Source organism: Felis catus, chromosome B1 (assembly GCF_018350175.1).
Source record: "Felis catus isolate Fca126 chromosome B1, F.catus_Fca126_mat1.0, whole genome shotgun sequence".
In the NCBI taxonomy this organism is placed as follows: domain Eukaryota; kingdom Metazoa; phylum Chordata; class Mammalia; order Carnivora; family Felidae; genus Felis; species Felis catus.
Genome location: NC_058371.1, coordinates 145,065,463 through 145,090,103, shown reverse-complemented (window position 1 = coordinate 145,090,103; position 24,641 = coordinate 145,065,463). Strand labels below are relative to the sequence as shown.

Here is a 24,641-nt window from a genome sequence, read left to right as displayed (position 1 = left end):
GCCAGTGGTCCCTTTTCCAAATTCTAATTTAGCGAACTTGGGATCCCTCTCAACGCTCCATAAAACTAACGCATCGCCAGGATCATCTTTTCTTGGTTCCACGAGTTCTTTTACCAAAGACCAGTTAAGTGAGAGGTCACTTACTGCTCGTTTCTTGGTAGATTCAGAAGCTAGACTTAGGAACCCCAAATCTTATCTCTATCCTACTGTTCATTAATTCATTTAAGTCATGAATACTGTCCAAGTACTATCATGCTATGCATCAGTATTTACGTGCAATCGTAAGTATTTTTAACACATGTGAAGTCTGTGCTAGGCACTGTGGGAAGCACTTTCATTATCTTCCTATGAGTTAGATACTATTATTACCCTTGTTTTACATATGAGGAAACTGAGGGAGAGTAAAGAACTTGTCCAGGGATTCACATGCAGACAGCCTAAATGCAAGACCCGGGAGCTTCATTCCTGGGGGATGAAGCAGTTGTTGCCAACGGGAGAGTTCTGGACCTTACCAGGCACCCCTTGGGGTGAGGAAGAAAAAAGTCAAAACAAACAAACAAACAAAACAAAAAAAGGAAAGGAACAACAAGAAAACAAAACAAAACAAAAATGTAGAAAGGTAAGGGGCTCTCACCATCCGGCAGATTCCATTTTCTATTCAAATATGTTTTCATCACCGCTAAATTGACTCACTTCTTATGCCCTACAGGGAAATACAAGGAAAAGTAAGACAATTTATGTATTCATACAGATCTAAACATAAGACTCACAAACAAGAAAACAAACCAAAAACCCAACACAAAGTAGTTTCACCACGTGTGAAGTATGAGATCTAGAATTCTATGAACCTCCGGGGGGGGAAGAAAAACAATACAAGCTATAAGAGATCAGAGCGAAAAGAGATCCCCGGAGGCTCAAGAAGTCCAGGCCCTTCTGGAGAAACAGCAAGATGAGAAGGACTTGGCCAGCTCCAGTAAAAGGCCGTCATTGCCCCAAACTGTGACCCCATCAGCAGAGGCAGGAGGAGAGTTTTGCAGCCCAGCAGAGCTGAGAGACAATTCGTCTGGTATACCAGCGGGAAGCCGAGTTTGAAAAGACTGGTTTGGTCCACACTGCGGCAGGTCTGTGGCTCACGCAAAGAGTTTGTAGAGGGAAGTGAGGGGATTAAGGCGCAATCTGCTGAAGCAAAATCAAAAGCGGCAGCCTGATGGACAGCAAACTGGACAGAGATCGGATAATTTAGGGTTTCTGTTCATGACTAGACTTGGAAGCTGTAAATGCCGGCACCACGCTGGAAGCGGAGCTGCAGGGAAGGAGAGTGGGGACACGAAAGGCGCTTCCGGGCAGTGGCGAATTCAGGCCAGGAGGACTCTTGAGCCACTGACAAACCTCAGGGATAATCACAAGTCACTCACTGGCACGCGCGGCTCTCCAAAAGCGCACGCTGGACCAACGCCAGCCCTGGCTGGAAGACTGACTTTGATTCAAGTTAGGCCTGTCACCCAAGCGGCTAACACCACCCGCTCCTGGGCAGGTGACCCCACGGAGCAAACCGATCCATCTGGTCCACGCTCCCCACCTCCTCCCGCAGAGGTCGGAGATGGGGATGGAAAAGTTTGGGGAGTAGTCCCCGGCTAAGCAGAAGGGCTTTTTTTTTTTTTTTTTTTTTTTTAATTCCTCAAGCACTCTCAGGTGCTCAGAAAGGGAGGATGACAGGATGACATCCGGACAGTCTCCGGCCGCTCCTCCCCCGGACCTGTTATGAAACTCTGGACTCTTTCTACCTCACCCCGCTAGTGTGTCCTCCGGCCCGAGGGCCCTCCCCACAACTATAAAGGTGGCAGCGCCGGCCGGTTGAGCTCACTTGCCGGACAGACCGGGTGGCAGAGGGACGCGGCCGTGGCGCGACCGCTCCGGGCTCCCCGACGCGCTCCAGCCGCAGCCCCGCGCTCTCCCCGCGCCGCCGCCCGCTGCCCTGCCCGAGCGCCCGCGCCGCTGCTCCCTGCTCCCGGCGGAAAGGACAATGGAGGCGCGACGCGCGGGCCGCGTCCCCGCGCTGCTGCTGTGCCTGGGTAAGACCCCGCCCGCGCCTCCCCTCCGCGGGGCTGGCTGAAGCCCGGAGCTCCCCCCTCCCCTCCCCCCCACAGGGTGAAGTGCGCCCCGTTTAAAATGACGTCTGCCGTTCCGCGAGTCCGTCTTGTCCTCAAGCCGGGGACCGATTGGGGTGGGATGGGAAAGGGGGGTATCGGTGTTAAAAATGCCTTTCATCGATGAATTAACCATTGCCACAAATGTTATGCCTGAATTAATGCAGCTCGCTAACAGGCCACAGACGACGTTGCAAAGTTTTTGTTTCTTTCTTTAGAAACGTTGCCGGTTCTGGAAATCCAGAGGCCGGGAAAGCACTGTTAACATTTCAAGTTCTGTTCTTTCTTGTTGGAGGGGGGCGGGTGGGGACCGGGTCAAAGGGCAGGAGTAGAGACCGGACCCGGGCAAAAGAGACCTTTTGGAGAGAAGCGCTTTTCCTCCGGTCTCGCCCTCGGTTTTCTCTGTCGTGTCTGGTTGTTCACGGGGGCGCTGGTGCACGCAGGTGGCAGCTTTGCTGGAGCTCCAGGCGCCACGGAATTAAAACGTGGTCTGGCGTCCGAGAAGCTGGAGGGACATGGGCGGGTCCTGGAGCTGTTTCCAGCCCTTGGACCCCCACGCCCCCCAGCCTGCACCGCGGGAGACCGGTCAGGCAATTTTCTCTTGCTGTTTGTTGCACCCCATAGCCTGAAATTGATGAGTTGGATGCCTATTTGAGATGATTTAGTTCTTGCGGATGGGGGGCGGGGGGGGGAAGGGGGAGAAGGGGATCCTTTGTAAACTTTCTGGTTTGAAAAAAAAAATATCGTTTCTCTCTAATTCCTTAAATTTCAAGAGGGATTTGGAGGTGTATAGGAAAACCTTAATAAGGAAATAAAAGTTGCCAGCCGCACATTCCTTCTGGGGTTGCAATGGGGCAAATTCCCCTAACAAATTAACTCTACCTATGCAGGATGTGACAGTTAAATTATGATTTCGACACGCCTTATCTCAGGGCTTGGGAGACCTAATGGCATGCATACTATGCATAGTTGGAAGTTACTTGTACAAGTTTAGGAACTGAAGTAGAAACTGGGTCTGTGGTTTCTGCCAAAACTGTGCTAAGAGTGATTTGCTAGAAGATTCTCAGTAAATGATTTGGCTTGGCTATCTTTGCTTTGAAGGGTCTGTGAAAAAAATACAATTGGAAAGGGGACTGTCTTCCTAGAGCTAGAAATGAACCTAGAGGTCAGAAAGGCTCCGTGCTTTTTTTTCTTTCCACCTGTAGGGCTGCCTGGGAACAATGCAAGTGTCTGTTCTGGGCCACTCATTGAATATTCTAATTTGAGACAGCAAGAGCCTATGAATAACCTGGTGACTACCCACCTAGAGAGTGTGTTGTGTGTGTTTTTGTTGTCATGAAAGTGTTTAACTCCTTTATTGCATTACTTAATTATAGTTCACCTATTTCATCAGCCGCCAAGCCCATTTCCAAATGAGCTAGGTCAGTTTCTGTTTTCCCAGTTTGTTTAGATATTTCTCTGCCACTAGGAAAGTTCCTGTTTGAAGTTCTCTGCCATATCTCTATACTCTAATCAGGTATGCAAGTCCGATAGTCTTATTCTAAAGCATATGTAACAAAAGACAAGGCCACCTGGTATTTTTGAAATTGACTCCCACCCCCAATGAAAGATTACCTAGAAATACTTTTCCCAAATGCCTGTTCTTCCAAAGATTAGTTCAGACTTCAGCAAATATTTTGTTCCTGCTTTTTTTGGTGGAAAGTATGTGTATGACTGTGGAAAAAATATAGATGCCTTCGGTTTCATCCTCTGCCTCCAACACGTGCAGATTTAAACTGCTACACATTCATACAATCAATTGGTTACTTTTAAATTTTGTAAGTATTTGATATTGATGTTCTTGCTTTATATGCCGGGAAAGTGTGACCCAAGTTCCTGTAGAAAAGCAGGGCTCAACTGAGGAAGGTCACACCTGGATTTGTCAGCACTTTTAGCTTACTCAATACTAAGTACATGGTTGAGATTCCCCAAACTAGATAACGTATTTATAAGTAATCTGCCGTTTTAGAGCTGAACTATCATTTCTAATCTTGTGATTGGCCCAGAACAAAGAGGAGAAATTTTTATCTTGAGTTCTGCAGCTAATGTTTAGAAAGGCTCTTAATCTAAAATCCAGCATTTTCACTGATACCCAGATGCGCTTTTGAGCATGTTCCCGAATGCCATCTCTAAGATAGTTTAGTCCTACCTCACTGCACAACGACAGAGAATTGAGCAGAATAAGCATTCTTTCCTGAAAATATAAGCAGCACACGTCTCAGTGAGACATTGGCTCGTCTCGGATCTTTCCTGTTGACCCTGAGAGTTTATGAACTGCCTGAGTATTGGCATCACCTGTCTGCCTTCCTCCATCATCTTACCATATAAACAATTTGGGTAATTGGGGTGTGTGGTTCAGCACCGGGGCCCAAATCCGGGAGTTGGGAAAGATACGGACAGTTACCAAATGCTACCTGTGAGCTAACCACGTTGCGTGCTGAGTGCTTTATGCACAATCATCTCATTTATTCCTTAAAATCACTCTGTGAGGTAGGTGTGATTAGCCCTGTGACAAATGAAGAGACTAACCCTAAGTGAAGTCAAATACCTTACAAGGACTTAGAGATGATAGTCAATGGCATGGTCTTTCGGGAGTGATGTGGGAGGAGCCAGAGGGTCTCAGGATCGTCAGGAGCATAATAAAAATCACAGGTTCTAATAAAGATGTTTCAGAGTAGTCTGGAGGCTGCCCCAAGGCTTAGAATCCGTTATCAGGACAAGCATATGTACAAAGATGGTATCTGTAAGGTGTCACTCAAAATCAAGCCCAGAAAACATGTCACTGTTTTCTTAAGCGGTGCTAAAATATGTTGAATTTTTACTTACCCTACATTCAGCATTTTTAATGAATGCAATTTCTAGGAAATGACTTTTATTCCCAAGGAGTCATTATACCAATCAACTGAGGCCTTATTTCTGCATGTACCTAGACGTATAGGTAAGGAGAAGCGTACTTATGCCTTTTTTCATTCCCGGTATCTTTTTATATTATAGTGAATTTAACATAATACCAATAAGGAACTAAGATGGAATCTAATCTAATCTATAGCACATCTCTTCCAACAGTGAGAAAATAAACATACTTCCTTGGAAGAAAAAAGTACAATACGCACCAACTCGTTTTGGAAAAAATGAACTTGAATGCCTTCTGTCCATTTTTTGCCCAAGAATCTTCCATTTCCTAGTTCATGATAAGCTGAGAGATGCAAATGACATGTAAGAAATCCCCTTCACAGAGATTGGAAGTGAAGGTGTGGTTTCCACACCTGTCAGTCTTCGCTCTGGGTATTGGCCTACGCAAATTGTCTAAGTAATATGGCTGCAACTGCCGTGGGGACCATTGCTTTGGACGAGAATGGGAAGATTCACCAAAGCTGTAATAGGAGGGATTCTTAGGGAGAATGATCCTCACAGCCATCACCTTGGCATGGCAATTCTGGAATCTTTGCAAAAAATGAAGTAACGTAACAGACTCCGTGTCCTCTGGTGATACGGTTTATGTAAAATTGGGTGTCTAATGATAGGGCCAGTGAAGATTCAGTGACATTCTAGGTTAAAGTCATGATTTCATTAACCAGGCTACTATTTACAATATACAAGATGCTTTGATAATTGTCATGAAAAAAAAATGTTAACCCTTAATTTCTTAGGTCAAAATCCTGAATTAAAAAAATTTTTTTAATGTTTATTTATTTTTGACAGAGAGAGAGAGAGAGAGACAGAGGGTGAGAGCACGAGCAGGGGAGGGGCAGAGAGAAAGGGAGACACAGAATCCGAATGAAGCAGGCTCCAGGCTCTGAGCTGTCAGCACAGAGCCCGACGCAGGGCTTGAACTCACAGACTGCGAGATCATGACCTGAGCCCAAGTCAGACACTCAACCCACTGAGCCACCCAGGCGCCCCAAAATCCTGAATTTTAAATTTGAGGCATGAAAGTGAGTTAAATATAACTCCTCCTGAATATAACTGAGTTATATTCTGATATATATATATCTGATATATATATGTTATATATATGATATATATATCTGATATATATATGTTATATATATGATATATATATCTGATATATATATGTATACACACATATATACGTGTGTGTGTATATATATATATATATATATATATATATGTGTGTGTGAATCTCAATATCTCCTGAATATAAATATAACTTTCCCCCAAGGAAGGGGAAAAAGCCCCCCTCTCATACTTATATATAAACACACACATGTTTACATATGTCAAACATAGTTTTGAGTCAAGAGACATTGTGTATGGAAGACAGTTTCCATACCCCTGTTCCTTTATTTCATACTTTCAGAAAGATTTATTCCTCTCTGAGCCTCAGTTTTCTCATCTGTAAAATGGAGATCATAGCAGCTATGTTGTCAGGTAATTGTATACAAATCTAATTACTCTGATGATATTATAAAATAATAAAAAGCACTTTTAAAATTAGAGCTGTTATCACCATTATCACCATCATCAAGTGCTTTCTTAGAAAAAGCCTCGTTGCATCCTTACAATAACTCCCTTTAGGCTGGGAAATGTATTAATATTCCCAGTTTTCAAGGGAGAAAACAGACTTAAAAAGAAGTGAGTAACCCAGTGTGTAAGGTTCCATGCTTGAATATGCTGTGCCCTCTACTGTGCCCCAGCTCACACTCCCTTTTGGCGAATGCTTTACTCACCTTTTAAAACTGAAGAGAAGTGGGGCACCTGGGCAGCTCAGTCCGTTAAGCCTCCAGCTCTTGATTCGGGCTCAGGTCGTGATCTCATGGTTCGTGTGCCATGTCGGGCTCCATGTTGGTGGCACAGAGTCTGCTTGGAATTCTCTCTCTCCCCCTCTCTCTGTCCCTCCCTCGCTCATATTCTCTTTTTCTCTCGCAAAATAAATAAATAAACTTAAAAAAAAAAAGACTGAAGAGAAGTATCAAACCTTCTCAGTTACCCCCCTCCTCCTTTCTCCCACCACTCCAAAATAAATGTGCAACCTACCTCTGCCTCCTTTGCACCACGCCCATCCTGGGTCCTGCCCTTTTTAAGTCCCATTGTAAGTCTGTGTCCGCCCCAAGTCGCCTTACTGGTACTGTGTTCCTCTTTGACCATCCACTTCATGACTGACTTATTTTCAACACTCAGTACAGGTTTGTTGGATGGACGATTAGGATGGTACTTTATTCAAAGTTCTCATCACTATGTGTCGAACTCGAAGCTGTCTTTTGAAAATGTGTCTGAGAAGCAAAATATTTGGAGACTATGCAATAGTTTTTGAAAATTCAGTGTGTTTAATAATAAAGTTTAGTGTTTTTTCTTCCCTATTTTTCTCATTTCTAACACTTAATATAGTCTGTGTTCACTGATGGTATACCTAATAAAATTTAAGTATATCTGCACTGTGTGTGTGTGTGTGTGTGTGTGTGTGTGTGTATGAGAGAGAGAGAGAGAGAGAGAGAGAGAGAGAACAAGAGAGAGGGACTGAGCAGTATATGACTGGATGATGGATAGTAAGAGAAAGAGAAGTATTGTTTTAGAAATGAAAGGAACCTTAGAGTAATCTAAAAGTTCCATCTCCCCCCAAGCCCTCCCCAGTCCACTCCACTCCTTAGGTCTCTGTTTTCAGAGATAACTCAGTTGCAGGAGCTACAGTGGGATAAAAGTATTATCTGAGCTAGAGGTGGACTCCATACCTAACAGGTCTAGTGCAGGGTTTTTTTTCAGCCTTGGCTCTATTTACAGTATGGACTAGCTAATTCTTTGTTGTGGGCTCTCCTGTGCATTGCAGGGAGTTGAGCAGCAACTCTGGTCTCTACCCACTAGATGTCAGTAGCACCTACGCAGTTGTGACAACAATGTCTCCAGACATTGCCAAATGTTCCCCAGGTGACAATATTACTCCAGGTTGAGAACCACAAGCTTAATGTATTTTCCATTGCTATAACACATTGCCACTCATAATTCACAGTTTGAATTAGTGCTCGAGTTGCCAAGACAAGTAAAATTAATATTAATGGTAGGTGCAAATACAAAATCAATGCTAGTGTTTAAAAAAAAATCCAGTTAGCAATTTTTATTGCTGATTTAGCACCAGTTGCCTTGAATAAAGGTGAATCTTATTTACGATGGAGCCATTCATCATAATGAATGACTTTCTACAATCACTGTGTTGCGGACCACCCCATGCCTCCTTTTAAAACTCAGTGCTCTCTTGGATCCCACAACACTGAACTTATTTTTTTTCTCCAGTTTTCTTGGCCATTTCTATCCATTCCTCATCACTCATTTCCCAAAATCTGGGAACGTCTGAATCACTCCTATGCCTTTAAAGGTCGTATTTCCACATATGACTTTCAAATAGACTCCACAAATCCATTCTTATTCTTTTATCTAAGAACTATATTCCCAGGGCGCGTGGGTGGCTCAGTCAGTTGAGTATCAGACTCTGACTCTTTGGCTCAGGTCATGATCTTGTGGTTCATGGGTTTGGGCTCTGTGCTGACAGTGTGGAGCCAGCTTGGATTCTCAATCTCTCTCTCTCTCTGCCCCTCTCTTGCTCGTGTTCCCTCTCCCTCCCCCCTCTCTCTCTCTCTTTCAAAATAAATAAACAAACTTTAAAAAAAGAACTGTATTCCCAAATGCCTCATAAATAAAAACAGGTAATATATGAAATACGATCTCAAATTCCTTTATTCATTCTGTCCCCCCTTCACGCCCCCTAGCTGCAAATGCCACCACAAACTGTTGCCCTGCCTATGTTTTCTACTCTTTTTTTTTTTTTTAATTTTTTTTTCAACGTTTATTTATTTTTGGGACAGAGAGAGACAGAGCATGAACGGGGGAGGGGCAGAGAGAGAGGGAGACACAGAATCGGAAACAGGCTCCAGGCTCTGAGCCATCAGCCCAGAGCCTGACGCGGGGCTCGAACTCACAGACCGCGAGATCGTGACCTGGCTGAAGTCGGACGCTTAACCGACTGCACCACCCAGGCGCCCCTGTTTTCTACTCTTTTAATGGCATCACCATCCTTGGTGTTTTCAGGAACTTGGCATCACCTCTCACTTCTCTCCTTGTTTCTCCCCGCCAGGTCTCTAGCCTATTAACTCTGTTGAGGACAGAAACTATGTCTTTTGCATTAATTTTCCTGTCAGCATTTTGTCCAATCTCTTGCATAGAGAAAAATCTCAATATTTATGGAATTTGACATATATGGTTACTAAAAGTAAGTAAGCTACCCTCTGCCTTTCCATTTATAGAGTATAACTAAGCCCTTTCCACCTTCCTACCACACTACCGATGCAAATGGGCTTTTCACTGAAATCCCCCAAGTTAACCAAAAAAAAATGTATTTTCACAAAATAAAATTTCTTAGCAGCTTCTATGTGCTGCTTACATTACACAGTTCCTGTGCATGAAGTATAATTAACTTTGAGGCTTTAAAAATTACCTTTTATGTATTTGTTCTCTCCTTTCTTTCTTGATGGTCACTTATTAAAACTCTGTGTTTTGGCAAATTCATTTTTGGCAGTAGGCCTCTATAAAGAATGAATGATATGATAGCCAATGCGCTTCTAAAAACACCATTAAGCGTTCAAAGCTTCAGGCCATAATATGGCCGTAATGAAAAGGAGGCTCACGGTGAGCAGTTATAGTACAGACTTGTTCCTTTCCGAGGTCTTTCTTCTGAGACAGTAATGTGATAGTAATTTCAATGTCTGAATTGAATTGAATTGAATTTCTGAATTCAGTAGGGATAGGTGTGAGAAGAAAGATGAAAGGGAGTAGAGGCAGACAGGGTCATAAAAATACTTCCCACCTAACAACTTAAAAATAATAGTTTCAATAGGAGATTTGGAATACTCTAGAGATGAAACTTTGGCTTTTTTTTTCACGTTTATTTATTTTTGGGACAGAGAGAGACAGAGCATGAACGGGGGAGGGTCAGAGAGAGAGGGAGACACAGAATCTGAAACAGGCTCCAGGCTCTGAGCGGTCAGCACAGAGCCCGACACGGGGCTCGAACTCACGGACCGCGAGATCGTGACCTGAGCCGAAGTCGGCCGCTTAACCAACTGAGCCACCCAGGCACCCCAAAACTTTGGCTTTTAAGGAATGCAAGTCCCACATTTAGAGCTCTTCATCAAAAAATTCCAAACACCCAGGTTAGTATAAATTGTACCTTTTCCACAAGAGTTGATATGCATTCTCCTGCATTATGAGAATACTTCCATTGTGAATAAGATACTCATCTTTAAATCCATTTTTAGGGTGAAGTAAACTATACCTTCACATTTTAACTCACTGCTTCTCAATTGAATAGCTTTAAGTACGGTATTGTATGATGACTAAAATATATGAGTACATTGAAGTATGATTTAGGAATTACTACTAGAATTGAAGAGTGTTATTTCATGCCTATGAATTAAAAAGCATGGCCTAATAAATCTTTTCTTGCCACTTGGCAAGGAAGATCCTATGGCGACCTTTTAAGACTCAAAATTAAAAGAGATACTAATTTGGGGCACCTGGGTGGCTCAGTCTGTTAAGTTCCTGACTCCTGGTTTCGGCTCGGGTCATGATCTCACAGTTCATGACATTGAACCCCACGTTGAGCTCTGTGCTGACAGCATGGAGCCTACTTAGGATTCTTTCTCTCTCCCCCTTTCTCCCCTCCTCTCTCTCTCTCTCTCATAAATAAACTTAAAAAAAATACTTATTTGTAACTTGTTATTATGTATCAACTTCTGGTTTCATCCTGTTGATTTGAACAGTTATAGTTGGTTTTTACATTTATTATTTTTTTTATGTTTATTTTTGAGAAAGATAGAGTGAGAGCAGGGGAGGGGCAGAGAGAGAGGGAGACACAGATCTGAAGCAGGCTCCAGGCTCTGAGCTGTCAGCACAGAGCCCAACGCAGGGCTCGAACTCATGAATGGCGAGATCATGACCTGAGCTGGAATCGAACACCCCACCGATTGAGCCACCCAGGCACCCCTACATTTATTTTTGTTTTTAATTTTTTTTTCAATGTTTATTTATTTTTGGGACAGAGAGAGACAGAGCATGAATGGGGGAGGGGCAGAGAGAGAGGGAGACACAGAATCGGAAGCAGGCTCCAGGCTCTGAGCCATAAGCCCAGAGCCTGATGCGGGGCTCGAACTCACAGACCGCGAGATCGTGACCTGGCTGAAGTCGGACGCTTAACCGACTGCGCCACCCAGGCACCCCTACATTTATTTTTTAATGAAGCTTAGTTATGAGGTTAGCACTGAAAAGCTGTAGGAAGAGAATGATTTCTGGAAAAAGGCAAGGTTTATATTCTCTCTGTCTCCCTCTCTTTTCATGTAGTTCTCTGGGAAGGAGACTATGTTCAAAAATACTGACAGAGTTCTTTTTGGGATCTGACATGATAAAGAGTTTATAGTTATTTTAGCCAAGGTGAAGCCACACCTTATCTAATAGTAAATTTTAATTTTAAACAACAAGGCATCTGGAAATGGTGAAAGCATATTCACTCTTTGAAATTATACAAGACCTAACAAGCCTACTATGTTACAGACAAATTCTAAAATTATAGACTGCCATGGAAGAAGGTAGAAAACTAACAGTCCGTGAGCAGGGTAGGCATGTGACCACACCAAAAGCGTGAACAAAGCGGATTTTGATACCTGCTTGGGACGGGCAAATATCATGATTCATTATGAGTTTACCGTTCTGGTCTAAATATTCTGAAAGGTTAAATTGGGAAAATAAGATGATTTCTTTCATTCTGTAACCTACCTCATTTTATTTGGGGTCATTTTTCTTTGCTTCATTGCTATTCAGGAAAGCCATTTTCTCCTGGAGAATTGCCCTTGACTTTGCAGTATCGGCTTGGTCAGCCAATCCCCAAATCCCAGCCTCCTTCTAATTGAGCCCCTCGGTGTAGCCGTAAGGAGCAAGGTGAAGGAAACCCCATCCAGTAAGAAAGACATTTTCTACATCTGGCGTTCCTCCTGACTGTTGGGCAAGCACTTCTTGGCGCCTCAGGGCCCATGGCATTTCGTGCTGCCCCCATTCAGATAATGATCCTCAAACTTCTTCTCCCACGCACGGTGCCCCAATATTGTGTAAGGATGTGGGCTCGGCCCTGACTCACCGAGTAGAGGTGATTTGTATCCTGTGAATCACCTACACCACTTCCTGCTGGCACCTTCGAGATTTCATTGAAACACAATCTCTGAAAGGTTAAGGTACAGAGAGGAGCAGGTGTGCATCAAATTCCTAAAACTCATTTGGGAAATTTGACAGAAATAATAGCCTCTGATGGAAATTTGACTTTTCTTGCATTTCTTGAAACAGAGTGCCAAGAGACCGTTTTGAGTTTACAGATCGTCTGCCCCATCCCACCTTGCACGCAGTTCCTCTATACTTCAGTTACCAACGTACGGCTTGTCACCAGATCTGTCTTCTGGACACACGCTATCCAAAATCCTTAATATCCTAGTGAATTATTTTCTTAGCAGAGACCCATGGTCAAGAATCAAAAACTCAAATACAATATTTGCAATAGAATCATAGACCATCATTGTTCAAATAACACTAACGGCAGGGAATAAACCTGTAAGATAAGGAAATGTATGTATATGACTTTAGCGTCTATTCCTTCCCTGTCTGACTTTAAAGTAATGAGTAGTGTTTCCTAAGGGTGACAAGGTGGTGGATGTCAGAATTCTCCATGGGTTCCCTTTTTAAATATTTTGATCAGCTCCACCTACTCGAGTTTGCAAGGGCCTGGAGCAGAGACGAACTTGACAGAAGCTCGAGAATCATTCTTTTAAAGACACAGAGCTTTGCAGAGGGACACAGCTTTAGAACCAATTTTGCTATTTTATTGGCTATGTACATCCATGATGGAGCTGCAGTCTTTCATTTGAGGAAAGCATTTAAAATTATTTACCAGTTCATCTGTACAAGACCCGGATGTTCAATTCATGCAGCGAGAGCTAGTCTCGCAGAAACCATCCCAAGCGGTGGACGATGTCCAAGGGAGCGTCACAGGTTACCAGAGCCCAGTTTTTGTGGAGACACGCCCTGCACTGAACATTCTTTAATTCACAAAGACAAATATGTCACCTGTGGCCTGACCAGGTGGAACAAAGTTTCCAACAGTGGAAAAACTAACAACTACTAAAAACCTTAAAAAAAAAAAAGACTAAGAAGCAACACCCCAAAACAATTAGCTGAATTCTATAATGGTTGCAGATTGCAGGTGTAAGCAGATCCGAACAGGAAAGGCTAGTTTCTGATTTCCACAAAGGATAGAGAAATGAGCTTCCAATGTGTGTTTGCACGGTGGACGGGGCTGACGGGCAAAGTTCTTGGTAGGAGCACTGGTAACGTTTTCTCCAAAGCCTTCCTCAGATGAAGAAGCATGGAGGAAGACCGGCACCAAGAATGTAAAAACACACAGCTAGAGCTCCTGTTTGTGTTGAGCCGACTGTATAAGTTAAAGGGTTTAATTCTGCCATAGGCAAATGCATGGCCAAATTATATTGAGAAGTAGAACAAAGCTGGCCTGGTTGATGGCTCATTCTTCATAAAAAGATATATAGAGAGGGGCACCTGGGTGGTTCAGTCGGTTAAACGTCTGACTTCAGCTCAGGTCATGATCTCAGGGATCCTGAGTTCCAGCCCCTCAGCACAGAGCCCATTTGGATCCTCTGTCCCCCTCTCTCTCTGCTCCTCCCTCGTGAGTGCATTCTCTCTCTCTCTCTCTCCCAAAAATAAATATTAAAAAAAAAAAAAAAGCTTTGTGGAACAAATTATCTTTTTCTATCTCTGTTCAAATGACAATGAAATCCAGACTTTAGGATTTTTTTTTTTGTTATTTAAGAAAGATGATTTTTTTTCCTTTATGAGCAACTGAAGCAGTTATTTATATTGTAGGAGAAATAAGGGGTAGGAAGGAGATAGTTCTAAACTTTTCAAAAAAGGCATTGTCAAATCATTGGAAGATTATGAGACTTGCTGTCCAAACATAGATTCCAACTCTTATTTTCTATGCTCACTATGTAATCGGTCTTGGACAAGACATTTAATTTAACTTCCCTGATGTTAAATTTGGGGGGGCTACTAACTACTTCATAGGATTGTTCTAAGGGTCAAGTTTGAAACTTATGAAATTAGAAGCTATGATGCAGATGTGTAATGTAGTTTTTAGCAATAATATGCAGTATGTTTAACATATCCATGTCTCCTCTGATCGAGAAAAAAAAATAAGATAAAATCTTTTATTACTTGGATTAAATCATACTTTAAAATATCAAATTACAAAGAGATCTGTAATCTTGTTATAGACCAGGAGAGGGCACTACGCACACATACTGCTAAAACTAGAGGCTAGACCCTGAGTATCCTGGAACATTTGTGGGAGTCTCTGGTGTGTTAGGCATTTTGGAAAAAGATCATTTAATTTTTTTTTTATTTTTTTTTTTATTTTTTTTTCAACTTTTTTTTTTTTATATTTATTTTTGGGACAGAGAGAGACAGAGCATGAACGGGGGAGGGGCAGAGAGAGAGGGAGACACAGAATCGGAAACAGGCTCCAGGCTCCGAGCCATCAGCCCAGAGCCTGACTCGGGGCTCGAACTCACGGACCGCGAGATCATGACCTGGCTGAAGTCGGACGCTTAACCGACTGCGCCACCCAGGCGCCCCAAAGATCATTTAATTTAATTCGCCCCCAAACTCTGTAAGGTGCGGGAAATCTAGAGCCAGAGAAACTAATTAATTTGTCCAAAATCACATAACCCAAGTTTTCCCCCAGGATTGCCTTTCCATCACACTTGGTTGCCTCCCTAGAGCATTAAAATACTCTGCTTCAATCATATTTACCCTGGTTTGTCTGTGTGATGTCTGTATTATTGCCCCTTTCCAGGTTCCGTAATGTGGCCCATTAACAACATTGCTATGTACCCTTGGGAAAGTTACTTAAACTCCTTAAGTCTCAGTTTTATCATATGCTTAGTGGGGATAACAGTAGTAGCTTCTTCAAAGAGTCACTGGGTGGATTAAATGAGATAATATAGATAAAGAGGACAAGAGCCACGCCTGCATATAGTACATGCTCAAGAAATGTTAACTGCTATCCACAACTGCATCACCACCATTAGTATTTACTATATAAGTTACTCGTCTAGCCTAGAAAGAGGGGTGAAGTACAAATGCCTGACTCCTGAACACAAGCAGCTAAACCCTCTTCAGTAAACATCTGTGCAATGGAAAGGACTCTTCTTACACTTTCTATGGAATTCAGAAACTACTTAAGTCATTCCGGAGCCTGTTTTCCAACATTGGCCTATCAAGTGGGGACACACGATGAAATGCCTTGTTCAAACTTTTACTGGGCTGACAGAAACTGGATTCTAGGGCTCAGTGCTTCATCTATCGTGTTTGTTCGCTCCCACGTTAGATAAGATATATTCTGACTTTACTTAGATTACATTTTATTAATTAAGATCTACTTTTGTGCATAATACAATGCAAACAGTAAGCTGGGCACTTAAATCAACAAAGGAACATATCGATGGTTGAGAGTCCTGTTTAGTGGTTACTGTAAATAGAAACTGATTGTCAGTTAAGCCTTTGTGTGTGTGTGTGTGTGTGTGTGTGTGTGTGTGTGTGTATGCGTGTGTGTAATAAGCTCTATCTTGGAGCATTGCTCCAAATACATCATGGAGCAAAATAGTGGAAAGTCTCTACAATTTCTGTTGCTAAGCTTCTAGGACATCAAATTTCAAAATCAGGTCTTTGACCCTGGGAACAGGGCAAATCTGAAATTAGGAATGTCATGCCAAGGTTTTTACCCCTAGACCGAGAGCTGGGGGCTCACTGATTTTTAATTATTTCCTGTTTTTACAAATCAGTTTCTTTTATGGTTTCAATGGATCAAATTCTTGAAATCATTAAAACAACCCTGTAAGTAGTGTGGTTACATGAAACTGTGATCAAGGTTTCTTTTTTTGAAGCACTGTTTATATGTTTGGTTTCCCCCCGTTATTAGGTTGCCATCTTCTCCAAGCAGTTTTCGGCACCACCGTGATTCCTTCATGCATCCCAGGAGAATCCGAAGATAACTGTACAGCTTTAGGTGAGTCCGGCCTTGCCAGTGCTGCCCCGGACGGTCACACATTCTTAACAGAAATGAACTCAAAGACTATGAATATGTGACAGTGTAGAGAAAGGGGAGAGGAACAGCTTCTGTGTTAACAAAATAATTGTGGGGGGGGGTGCTGAGTGGCTCAGTCACTTGAGCGTCTGACTCTTGGTTTCAGCTCAGGTCATGATCGCCTGGTTCAAGGGATCTAGCCCTGAGTGGGGCTCTGTGCTAACAGCACTGAGCCTGCTTGGGATTCTCTCTCACCCTCTCTCTCTGTCCGTCCTTCACTTGTGTTCTCTCTCTCTCTCAAAAATAAATAAACTTTTAAATAATAATACTGATAATTTTTTAGCACCTTATTTATGAACTAGATCTGGAAAAACGATATAAAAGAATAACTGGTGGGAGAGGGATTGGGCATCTAGTTCTCTGGAATGAGTAGATCTTAAAGAGATAGGACAAGGAAAATCAGATGCCCTTTGGCCATTCCTTAGAACTTTGCTGTGAAACCATTGCTAGAGATTAGATCCCAGGCAAAGTAGGCTAATTTAACCTGGTACACAGTAGATAATCAATATATTTTGTTGTTGTTTTTTGTAAAAGGAACAAATGATGTCCTTTCTTTCCGTTACAACGTTCATTCAGAAAATATTTATGGAGTACTTAATACATGCCAAACACTGTGCATAGGCATAGGAACACAGAGAGAAGTCACGCATAGTCTATTTTCCTCGGGGACCCCTGAGGACTCTGGATGTGGTTCAAGAGAGCTCTACTTTAGACTCAGTCTGAATATTGAGTCGAAGGTTATCCTGAGGTACCAGGGTATTTCCCACAATAATTTTACTTCTCTCTTACCCTCCTTTTTGTTATGCCTCCACTATTTAGGTTTTTTTTTTTTTTAAGTTTCTATTTAAATTTCAGTTAGTGGACATACAGTGTAAGATCAGTTTCAGGTGTACAATATAGTGATTCAATACTTCCCTATAACACTCAGTGCTCATCACAAGTGCCCTCCTTAATCCCCACCACCTATTTTGCCCATCCCCCACCCACCTCCTATCAGTTCGTTCTGTATAAAGAGTCTGTTTCTTGCTTTACCTCTCTCTCTCTCTTTTTTCCCTTTGCTCATTTGTTTTGTTTCTTAAATCCCACATATGAGTGAATTCATATGGTACTTGTCTTTCTCTGACCGACTTTCTTCACTTAGCATGATAGCCTCTAGCTCCGTCCACGTTGTTGCAAATGGCAAGATTTCATTCTTTTTTATGGCTGAGTAACACTCCAGTGTGTGTGTGTGTGTGTGTGTGTGTGTGTGTGTGTGTGTATGCCGCATCTTTATCCATTCATCAGTCGATGGACACTTGGGCTGTTTCCATAGTTTGACGATTGTAGATAGCCCTGCTATCAACATTGGGACGTATGCATTCCTTTGGATTAGTATTTCTGTTCTCTTTTCTTCCTTCATCACTGGACTCTTCAGAAGTTTGGTCTGCCTCCCTCCCTTTTTTTGTTATTGTTTGCTTGTTTATTTCTTTCAGCAGGAGTATTACAATCAAGATGCTATTATTTGATTATTTCATAAGCATCCTTCACATTTCAGTAACTAAAAATCCTAAAATGAATTTTACATACAGGTTGCAACACTACTTCTAAAAAGGCTTCTATTTTCACTGTTGTGTTTACCCAGCCCCAGGCATTTGGAAGTCAAAATTTGTCTAGTTCAGTTCTCATGGTTACAGATGTTGGGGAGGCTTTGGTTGATTTCTTTGATGGTACCCTCAAAAATTTGGGAATATACACCAAAACATGCCTTCCTAAAAGATCTTTGACTTTTTTGCAGTCCTCCAAAACACTCACACCCCACCCTGTCGTACAATACTGTATTGACAGAGGCTGATTACTGAGAAAAAAAATACAATGAGTTTTGAAACTACTGATAGTATATCAGCCTGTTGGCTGTGTTTTAGGGTTAGGGCCAGGGTATGGGAACAGTGTGAGTTAGTTAATAAATAAAATAAAGAAAACCCACTATAAAACTTTGCTGTCTTGAACTAAGTAATGGTTTCAGTTTGCAGTTGCTTTTGGAGTAATGAACTGCAGAATTATTTTGAGATTTGAAAAACATCAGACACATTTGGGTTAAGTGAATAACTTTGGAGGGTAATGATTTTGGTGTGTCGTAAACTTTCCTTTTCTATCCTTCAAGATTATCCTTTGTGAATTAAATGCCTAGGTCTTATTTTGTTTGTTTAGTCTGTTGGTCCTTCTCCTTAGGGGTCAAATGTTTGTTTATGGGCCTAGGAACTGTGATAACTAGAGGGACTTAGTCCTGAAAAGTCTCCTCGACTGATTAGTACCTGCCCTGCTTTGCTACAGTATCTCAGCAATGACTATATGAAAGGGTGATTCATGCTTCGAAGAAGGCAGCGGAATATACCCAATTTTCCATTTCCTTCACAGTTCAGACAGAAGACAATCCACGTGTGGCTCAAGTGTCAATAACAAAGTGTGGCTCTGACATGAATGGCTTCTGTTTGCATGGACAGTGCATCTACCTGGTGGACATGAGTGAAAATTATTGCAGGTAATAGGCAAAAAAAAAAAGTGTTTTTTAGACGTATACTCTTTTTTTTTTTAATTGTTTGAAGTTGATGTGTTTCCAGGGGCTGTAGTTTATACATACTATTAGCATGCAGTTATATGTGCTATTAGTAACGTTATTAAGCATGTTTGTTTTTTAAGTTCTGGAAGAAACAGTAGCTCTCAAATTGTACCGATATTTCCAGGGTACAGAGTCGGGTAGGCTTTGATGCCTCCTTCTCATAGACCGTGAAGGTGGTTCTGCTTTTAGTCTTTCCACTGGACTTCTACATCAGCCCCTGTTTTTGTTTTTGTTTTTTTTTTTTTAATGTTTATTTTTTTTGAGACAGAGAGAGACAGAGCATGAACGGGGGAGGGGCAGAGAGAGAGGGAGACACAGAATCGGAAACAGGCTCCAGGCTCTGAGCCATCAGCCCAGAGCCCGCCCAACGCGGGGCTCGAACTCACGGACCGCGAGATCGTGACCTGGCTGAAGTCGGACGCTTAACCGACTGAGCCACCCAGGTGCCCCTCAGCCCCTGTTTTAAGGATTGATTGAACTGATTAAGACAAAATGCACCTCCACCCTACGAAAACTTTCCAAACCCCCTTGTGGGTTGTCAGCCACCCCGGCAGCTGGGCCAGCCTGTCACCTAGCACCACAGTTAAGCTGAGAGCTGTGTGGAGCTCTGATATCAATGTGGGCCCCGCTCTGAGGCCAGTCTTTGAATTCCTCTTTACAGCTGTCAGCAACCCTCGTCGGTTTCCTGTATCACAGTGTGAGACGGCTCCTTACAAAACGAATTCTTAATGATAATTTCTTTTTTAAATAACCGATCTTTCTCTCCCATGTTCCTGTAGGTGTGAAGTGGGTTACACTGGGGTCCGCTGCGAGCACTTCTTTTTAACCGTCCAACAGCCCTTGAGCAAAGAATATGTCGCTTTGACTGTGATTCTCGTTTTCTTGTTTCTCGTCATCGTTGCCGGTTCCATATACTACTTCTGCAGATGGTAAGCCGGTGGTTTCTGCACTCTGCTTCTACGTATTATGTTTATACAATGCAGGCTAAAAAACTGGGTAAGACTATGGACAAAGTGTGATTTAGAGAGATACGATGGACTCTGCACAGATGATACGTATTTTTTTAATTTTTTAAAACATTTATTTCTAAGGGGGGGAGGGGCGGAGAGAGTTGGAGACACAGAATTTGAAGCAGGCTTCAGGCTCTGGGCTGTCAGCACAGAGCCCGTTGTGGGTCTAGAACTCACAAGCTGTGAGATCATGACCTGAGCCAAAGTTCGACCGCTTAACTAACTGAGCCACTCAGGCGCCCCCCACTGATGATATTTACAAAAAAGAAGTTTCCGTGGCAGATCATATGGATTTGACTCTAATATTAGCTCTGCTATTTATTGTCTCTATAAGCTGTACAAGCCAAGCTTAGAGTATCAGTTCTTTCTTCTATAATATACAGATAGAAATCTTCTACGTTAATGACAGGACCATTTTCAGCATTGAGTATTATCATGCATGTTAAAGAAACCATAAGGCATGATGTCAATGTTATGTTTAACCATTTGTATTTAATTATTAGGTTAAATTTTGTGTTTCATAAAGCATGTGCTTTGTAAATTAATAACCCTAGAGGCTTAGGATTTTAAAGTTTAAGGCAGACCTGTAGACAGGAATTTCCGGACAGTTGTTAAGAGCTTACTTTTTCCCGTCTCCCAGAACAGTGACACCCCACCCTGTTGTATAATACTATACTGACGGAGGCTGATCACTGAGAAAAAAAAAATACAATGAGTTTTGAAATTACTGACAGTGTATCAGACTGTTGGCTGTGTTTTAGGGTTTAAGACCAGGGTCTGGGAACAGTGTGAATTAGTTAATAACAGCTGCCTTGAACTGTCTCCATGAAATCCTTCTTATTTTGGGGCTGGTACAAATTTTTCAGTGAAGATCTGAGTGGATGTCATTTTGTTTGTTTGCTGAAAGCAATGTGCTTCTACTTGTGAAGGTCGGAAAGTGTGCTACTTTTATAAGATTAAATTTATTTTGCCCATGATTGATTCTAAGTATTCATCAAATGAAAACGCCTTCCTAATTAGTTATGATCACAGAACTGAACACTACTAAAACTGAAATACCCCTAAAAGATCTTTGACTACAATCCTTTCCTTTATAAAGATGGGGGAAATGAGACCTAGAGAGGTCATTTGACATGCCTCAGCTCATATAGTTGGCAAGTGGCAGAACTGTGTCTGTGTCTGAACAAAAGCTTTCAAATTGTATTCCTCCACTAAGCATACACGTGCAGTTTCCTCAAGGCTACATGCCTCATCTCCGAAATGGGTAGAAAATGAATTCAAAATATTAGGAGGATAGCTTGAACAAACGAATGAATGAATGAAGATTCTGAATCCTGGCTGGCAGAACTTGACCTTATGTAACCCATTTGTACTTCACTGTCATCATCTATAAAATGAGGATGATAATGGCAATGTGAGAATGTGAGAATAGAATGAGTAATGAATGTATAGCACTTCGGGCATTGTCAGCCACTAATTAGTGCTTGATAAATAATAACAAGTTATTCTAATTGCTTTTGGTGATAACATTGTATCAATGTGATGGATAGAATGTAATGATGTAGTATGGTATTCACATACTAGTTTTCTAGAAGGAAGGAAAGAATGAAAGAACCAAGGAAGGAGAAAGGAAGGAAGGAGAAAGGAAGGGAGGGGAGGGAAGGGAAGGGAAGGGAAGGGAAAGGGAAGGGAGGGAGGGAGGGAAGCAAGGAAGGAAGGAAGGAAGAAAAAAGAAGGAAGGAAAGACAGAGGGAGAGATTGAGAGAAAGAAGGGAAAGGAAAGAAACAAATGAGAGAGAAAGAGAAAGAGGGACAGAGAATAAAACACCCAGGCTTAAATATGGTCACATGCTTTCCTGGAATTTGGTAATTTTCAGGACATGTTAAAACCTCTGAAGAGTCCTTTAACTGTGTTTCACCATTTCCTCCCCAAATTGACCACAGAATCCTACCCCTTCTCCCCCCTTTTTTTTTCTCTTGCCCAACCTAAATCTGTCGACTTTTGTCATTTTGGAAACACTGTGCTGATGTTTCTTTTGAGTCCATATGTTGGTTTGTTTTGTTAGCATACTTTGTTCTTCTTACTGTTAACTACAGTGCTAACAGTTTCAATTTCTGAATATTTCTAGGTACAGAAATCAAAAGAGTAAAGAACCAAAGAAGGAATACGAAAGGGTGACGTCAGGGGATCCGGCACTGCCACAAGTCTGAGTGCTGCCGTCCAGCTATGGGCAGGGATGCGCAGCGTGCCTGATTATGTTAATATTCCTATTTTATTAATAATATTTATGTTGGATCATGTGTTAAGTCAACAATGGTGCATTTGTAATATACTTGGAAAAGTTTTTTATTTTTGTTTTATTTTTGACAGACTATTTGCTAATGTATAATGTATACAAAATATATAATATGGAAAGAAGTCCTATTTTTGTAAGAAATCATTTCCGGGGCCAAATGCTTTAGCTTCAAAGCTCACTTGCCAGCTACACAATGCTTAGGAGTGAGCGACGTCCAGTTCATGACTCAGGAAGGGTCAGCAAATGACAGATTCCTGTTAAGCCTAAATATATATGGTCAAATCGAGTGAATATTTTCCTGCTCCTCACATGAGCGATAATTGATTTGACTGTATCACAGTTTGATGTATTGTGTCATGTATTAAAACACTAATGCAATGGGAATTGGGGAGAAGCGAGTCTATATCATGTGCTAAGCACTACACGCGGGGAACGAAGTAGACCCAGGAGGGCTGTATCCTTCAGTCCCTACCCTCAGCTCTGATTCCATGGTGACTGGCCTGGAGGGCAAGTGGACAGTGCCCTCTGCCAGCTCACAACTGTGGACACGAGTCACCCAGCTGCAGATTCTTCTTGCATTAAAGGAATTGACAACTTCATTTTATGCCATCTTTTATGTAAATAGTAGGTGTTTTCTAGCTTCACGATGTTTCTTGAGAAACATATGTTCATGAGAAAATTAAAAAAAAATCCCCACTTGAGGCCAAAATTTGGGCTTCTTTTTAAAAGTATTTGTTTTCATAGGGACTTTGATTAAGAATTCTAAGATTTTTTTAAAATTTTTTTTTAATGTTTAGTTTTGAAGGAGAGAGAGACAGAGTGTGAGTGGGGGAGGGGCAGAGAGAGAGGGAGACACAGAATCGGAAGCAGGCTCCAGGCTCCGAGCCGTCAGCCCAGAGCCCGACGTGGGGCTCGAACTCACAAACCACGAGATCATGACCTGAGCTGAAGTCGGGCATCTAACCGACTGAGCCACCCAGGCGCCCCAAGAATTCTAAGATTAAATCGTAGTCCAAAATTTGATGGACTAATCATTATTTTAAAATCTAAGACAGTAATTCTGTATATTGTTTAAAGATGGAAAATATGGTTATTTCATCTTCTATGCAACAGAGTTTTAATTTAAAACAATGCAGTAAGTAGCTTCTTCTAGAATTTAAGATTAAATGTGTAAAATCATATCCTGATGTAGGAAGTGGAAAACAATAAGAAATACAGACCATAGTGTATTTTCCCAAATGAACAAATTCATTTGAAAACTTTTAAAATTTAGAGACTTAACCATGCCTTCTTTTGGACACTGAGGTGAAACCAGGGCCCTGCTTGCTGTCTTTTGTTTATTTTTTTGGAGAAGATGAAGATTCCTCCTATGCTTGAGCCCATGGTCTCGTTGCGTTACTAAGGGTAGTTGGGGGCAACCGCGTGAGGAACCACAGCTGTCAACACCTCCAGGTCTCAGGGGACACTGCCTCTTGGAATACTAGACCTTTGGGTAGAGTCCCTCAGGATCGCACACCTTGTTAGGGAGGGTCTCCTCTTTGTCCACCTTTTTTCCTGGCAGGTGCTAGGGCAACAAAGAGAAAATAAACAACAGCTGACTTCCGAAGTGCTAGGTGCCAGGACTTGCCGCCATATGTATCCCTTTATTTGTACCATGGTGCTCTCACATGACTCTTCTAAAGTGTTGGATCTGGTCCCTCACTATTAGAGGAAAAACACGTGTGTGTGTGTGTGTGTGTGTGTGTGTGTGTGTGCGCCCGCACGCACGCGCACTTGCGTGTGTGCATAAAATATGCATATATATAAGCAAACATATATATAAGCAAACATATATATATGCATATTATGTAATATACAAATTCATATGCAAATACACATGGACACATGAGCTCATTCATAGAATTGTAGTCATTTGTTGCCCATTCAACAGCGCATAAAATTTAAACACAAGATAAAGAGAAATAAAATAAGGGGCACCTGGGGGGGGGCTCAGTTGGTTAGTCTGACTCTTGACTTCCGCTTGGGTCACGATCTCATTCGTGGTTTGTGAGTTTGAGCCTTACTCTGGAGTCGCCTTGGGGTTCTCTCTATCTCTCTTGCTCTCTCTCCAACCCTCCCCTACTCTCTCTCTCTCTTTCTCTCAAAATAAATACATAAACATTAAAAAAAAGAAATAAAACTTTTAGACCTAAAAGGATATTTCCATTTCCCTTTTAATATAGCTGAAATCAAAAGTGCTGTGTAAGAACACATTTTAAGCCCTACACATTGTTACTGACGCCTCCTAGATGTAAATGAAGTCTGCTTACTCTAAGTGATCTTGTCGGTGTCAAAGAAAATGTACTG

At 42.0% G+C, this 24,641-nt stretch overlaps 1 protein-coding gene across 1 annotated transcript; it reads left to right on the top strand.

Annotated features, from left to right (window-relative positions):
- Positions 1 to 1,719: 1,719 nt before the first annotated feature.
- Positions 1,720 to 22,417, top strand: EREG (epiregulin). Its single transcript, XM_045056224.1, has 5 exons — positions 1,720 to 2,072; positions 16,228 to 16,314; positions 18,787 to 18,910; positions 19,768 to 19,917; positions 22,128 to 22,417. The coding sequence occupies exons 1-5, from the start codon at positions 2,024 to 2,026 to the stop codon at positions 22,207 to 22,209; spliced, it is 492 nt and encodes a 163-aa protein (XP_044912159.1). The 5' UTR covers positions 1,720 to 2,023; the 3' UTR covers positions 22,210 to 22,417.
- Positions 22,418 to 24,641: the final 2,224 nt, after the last annotated feature.

Bases quoted from the DNA above. Each gene is read 5' to 3' on its own strand.
- EREG (XM_045056224.1), top strand. From the start codon at position 2,024: ATGGAGGCGCGACGCGCGGGCCGCGTCCCCGCGCTGCTGCTGTGCCTG. The intron at 16,315-18,786 runs GTGAGTCCGGCC...TTTCCTTCACAG, and splicing joins AGATAACTGTACAGCTTTAG to TTCAGACAGAAGACAATCCA. The intron at 18,911-19,767 runs GTAATAGGCAAA...ATGTTCCTGTAG, and splicing joins ATGAGTGAAAATTATTGCAG to GTGTGAAGTGGGTTACACTG.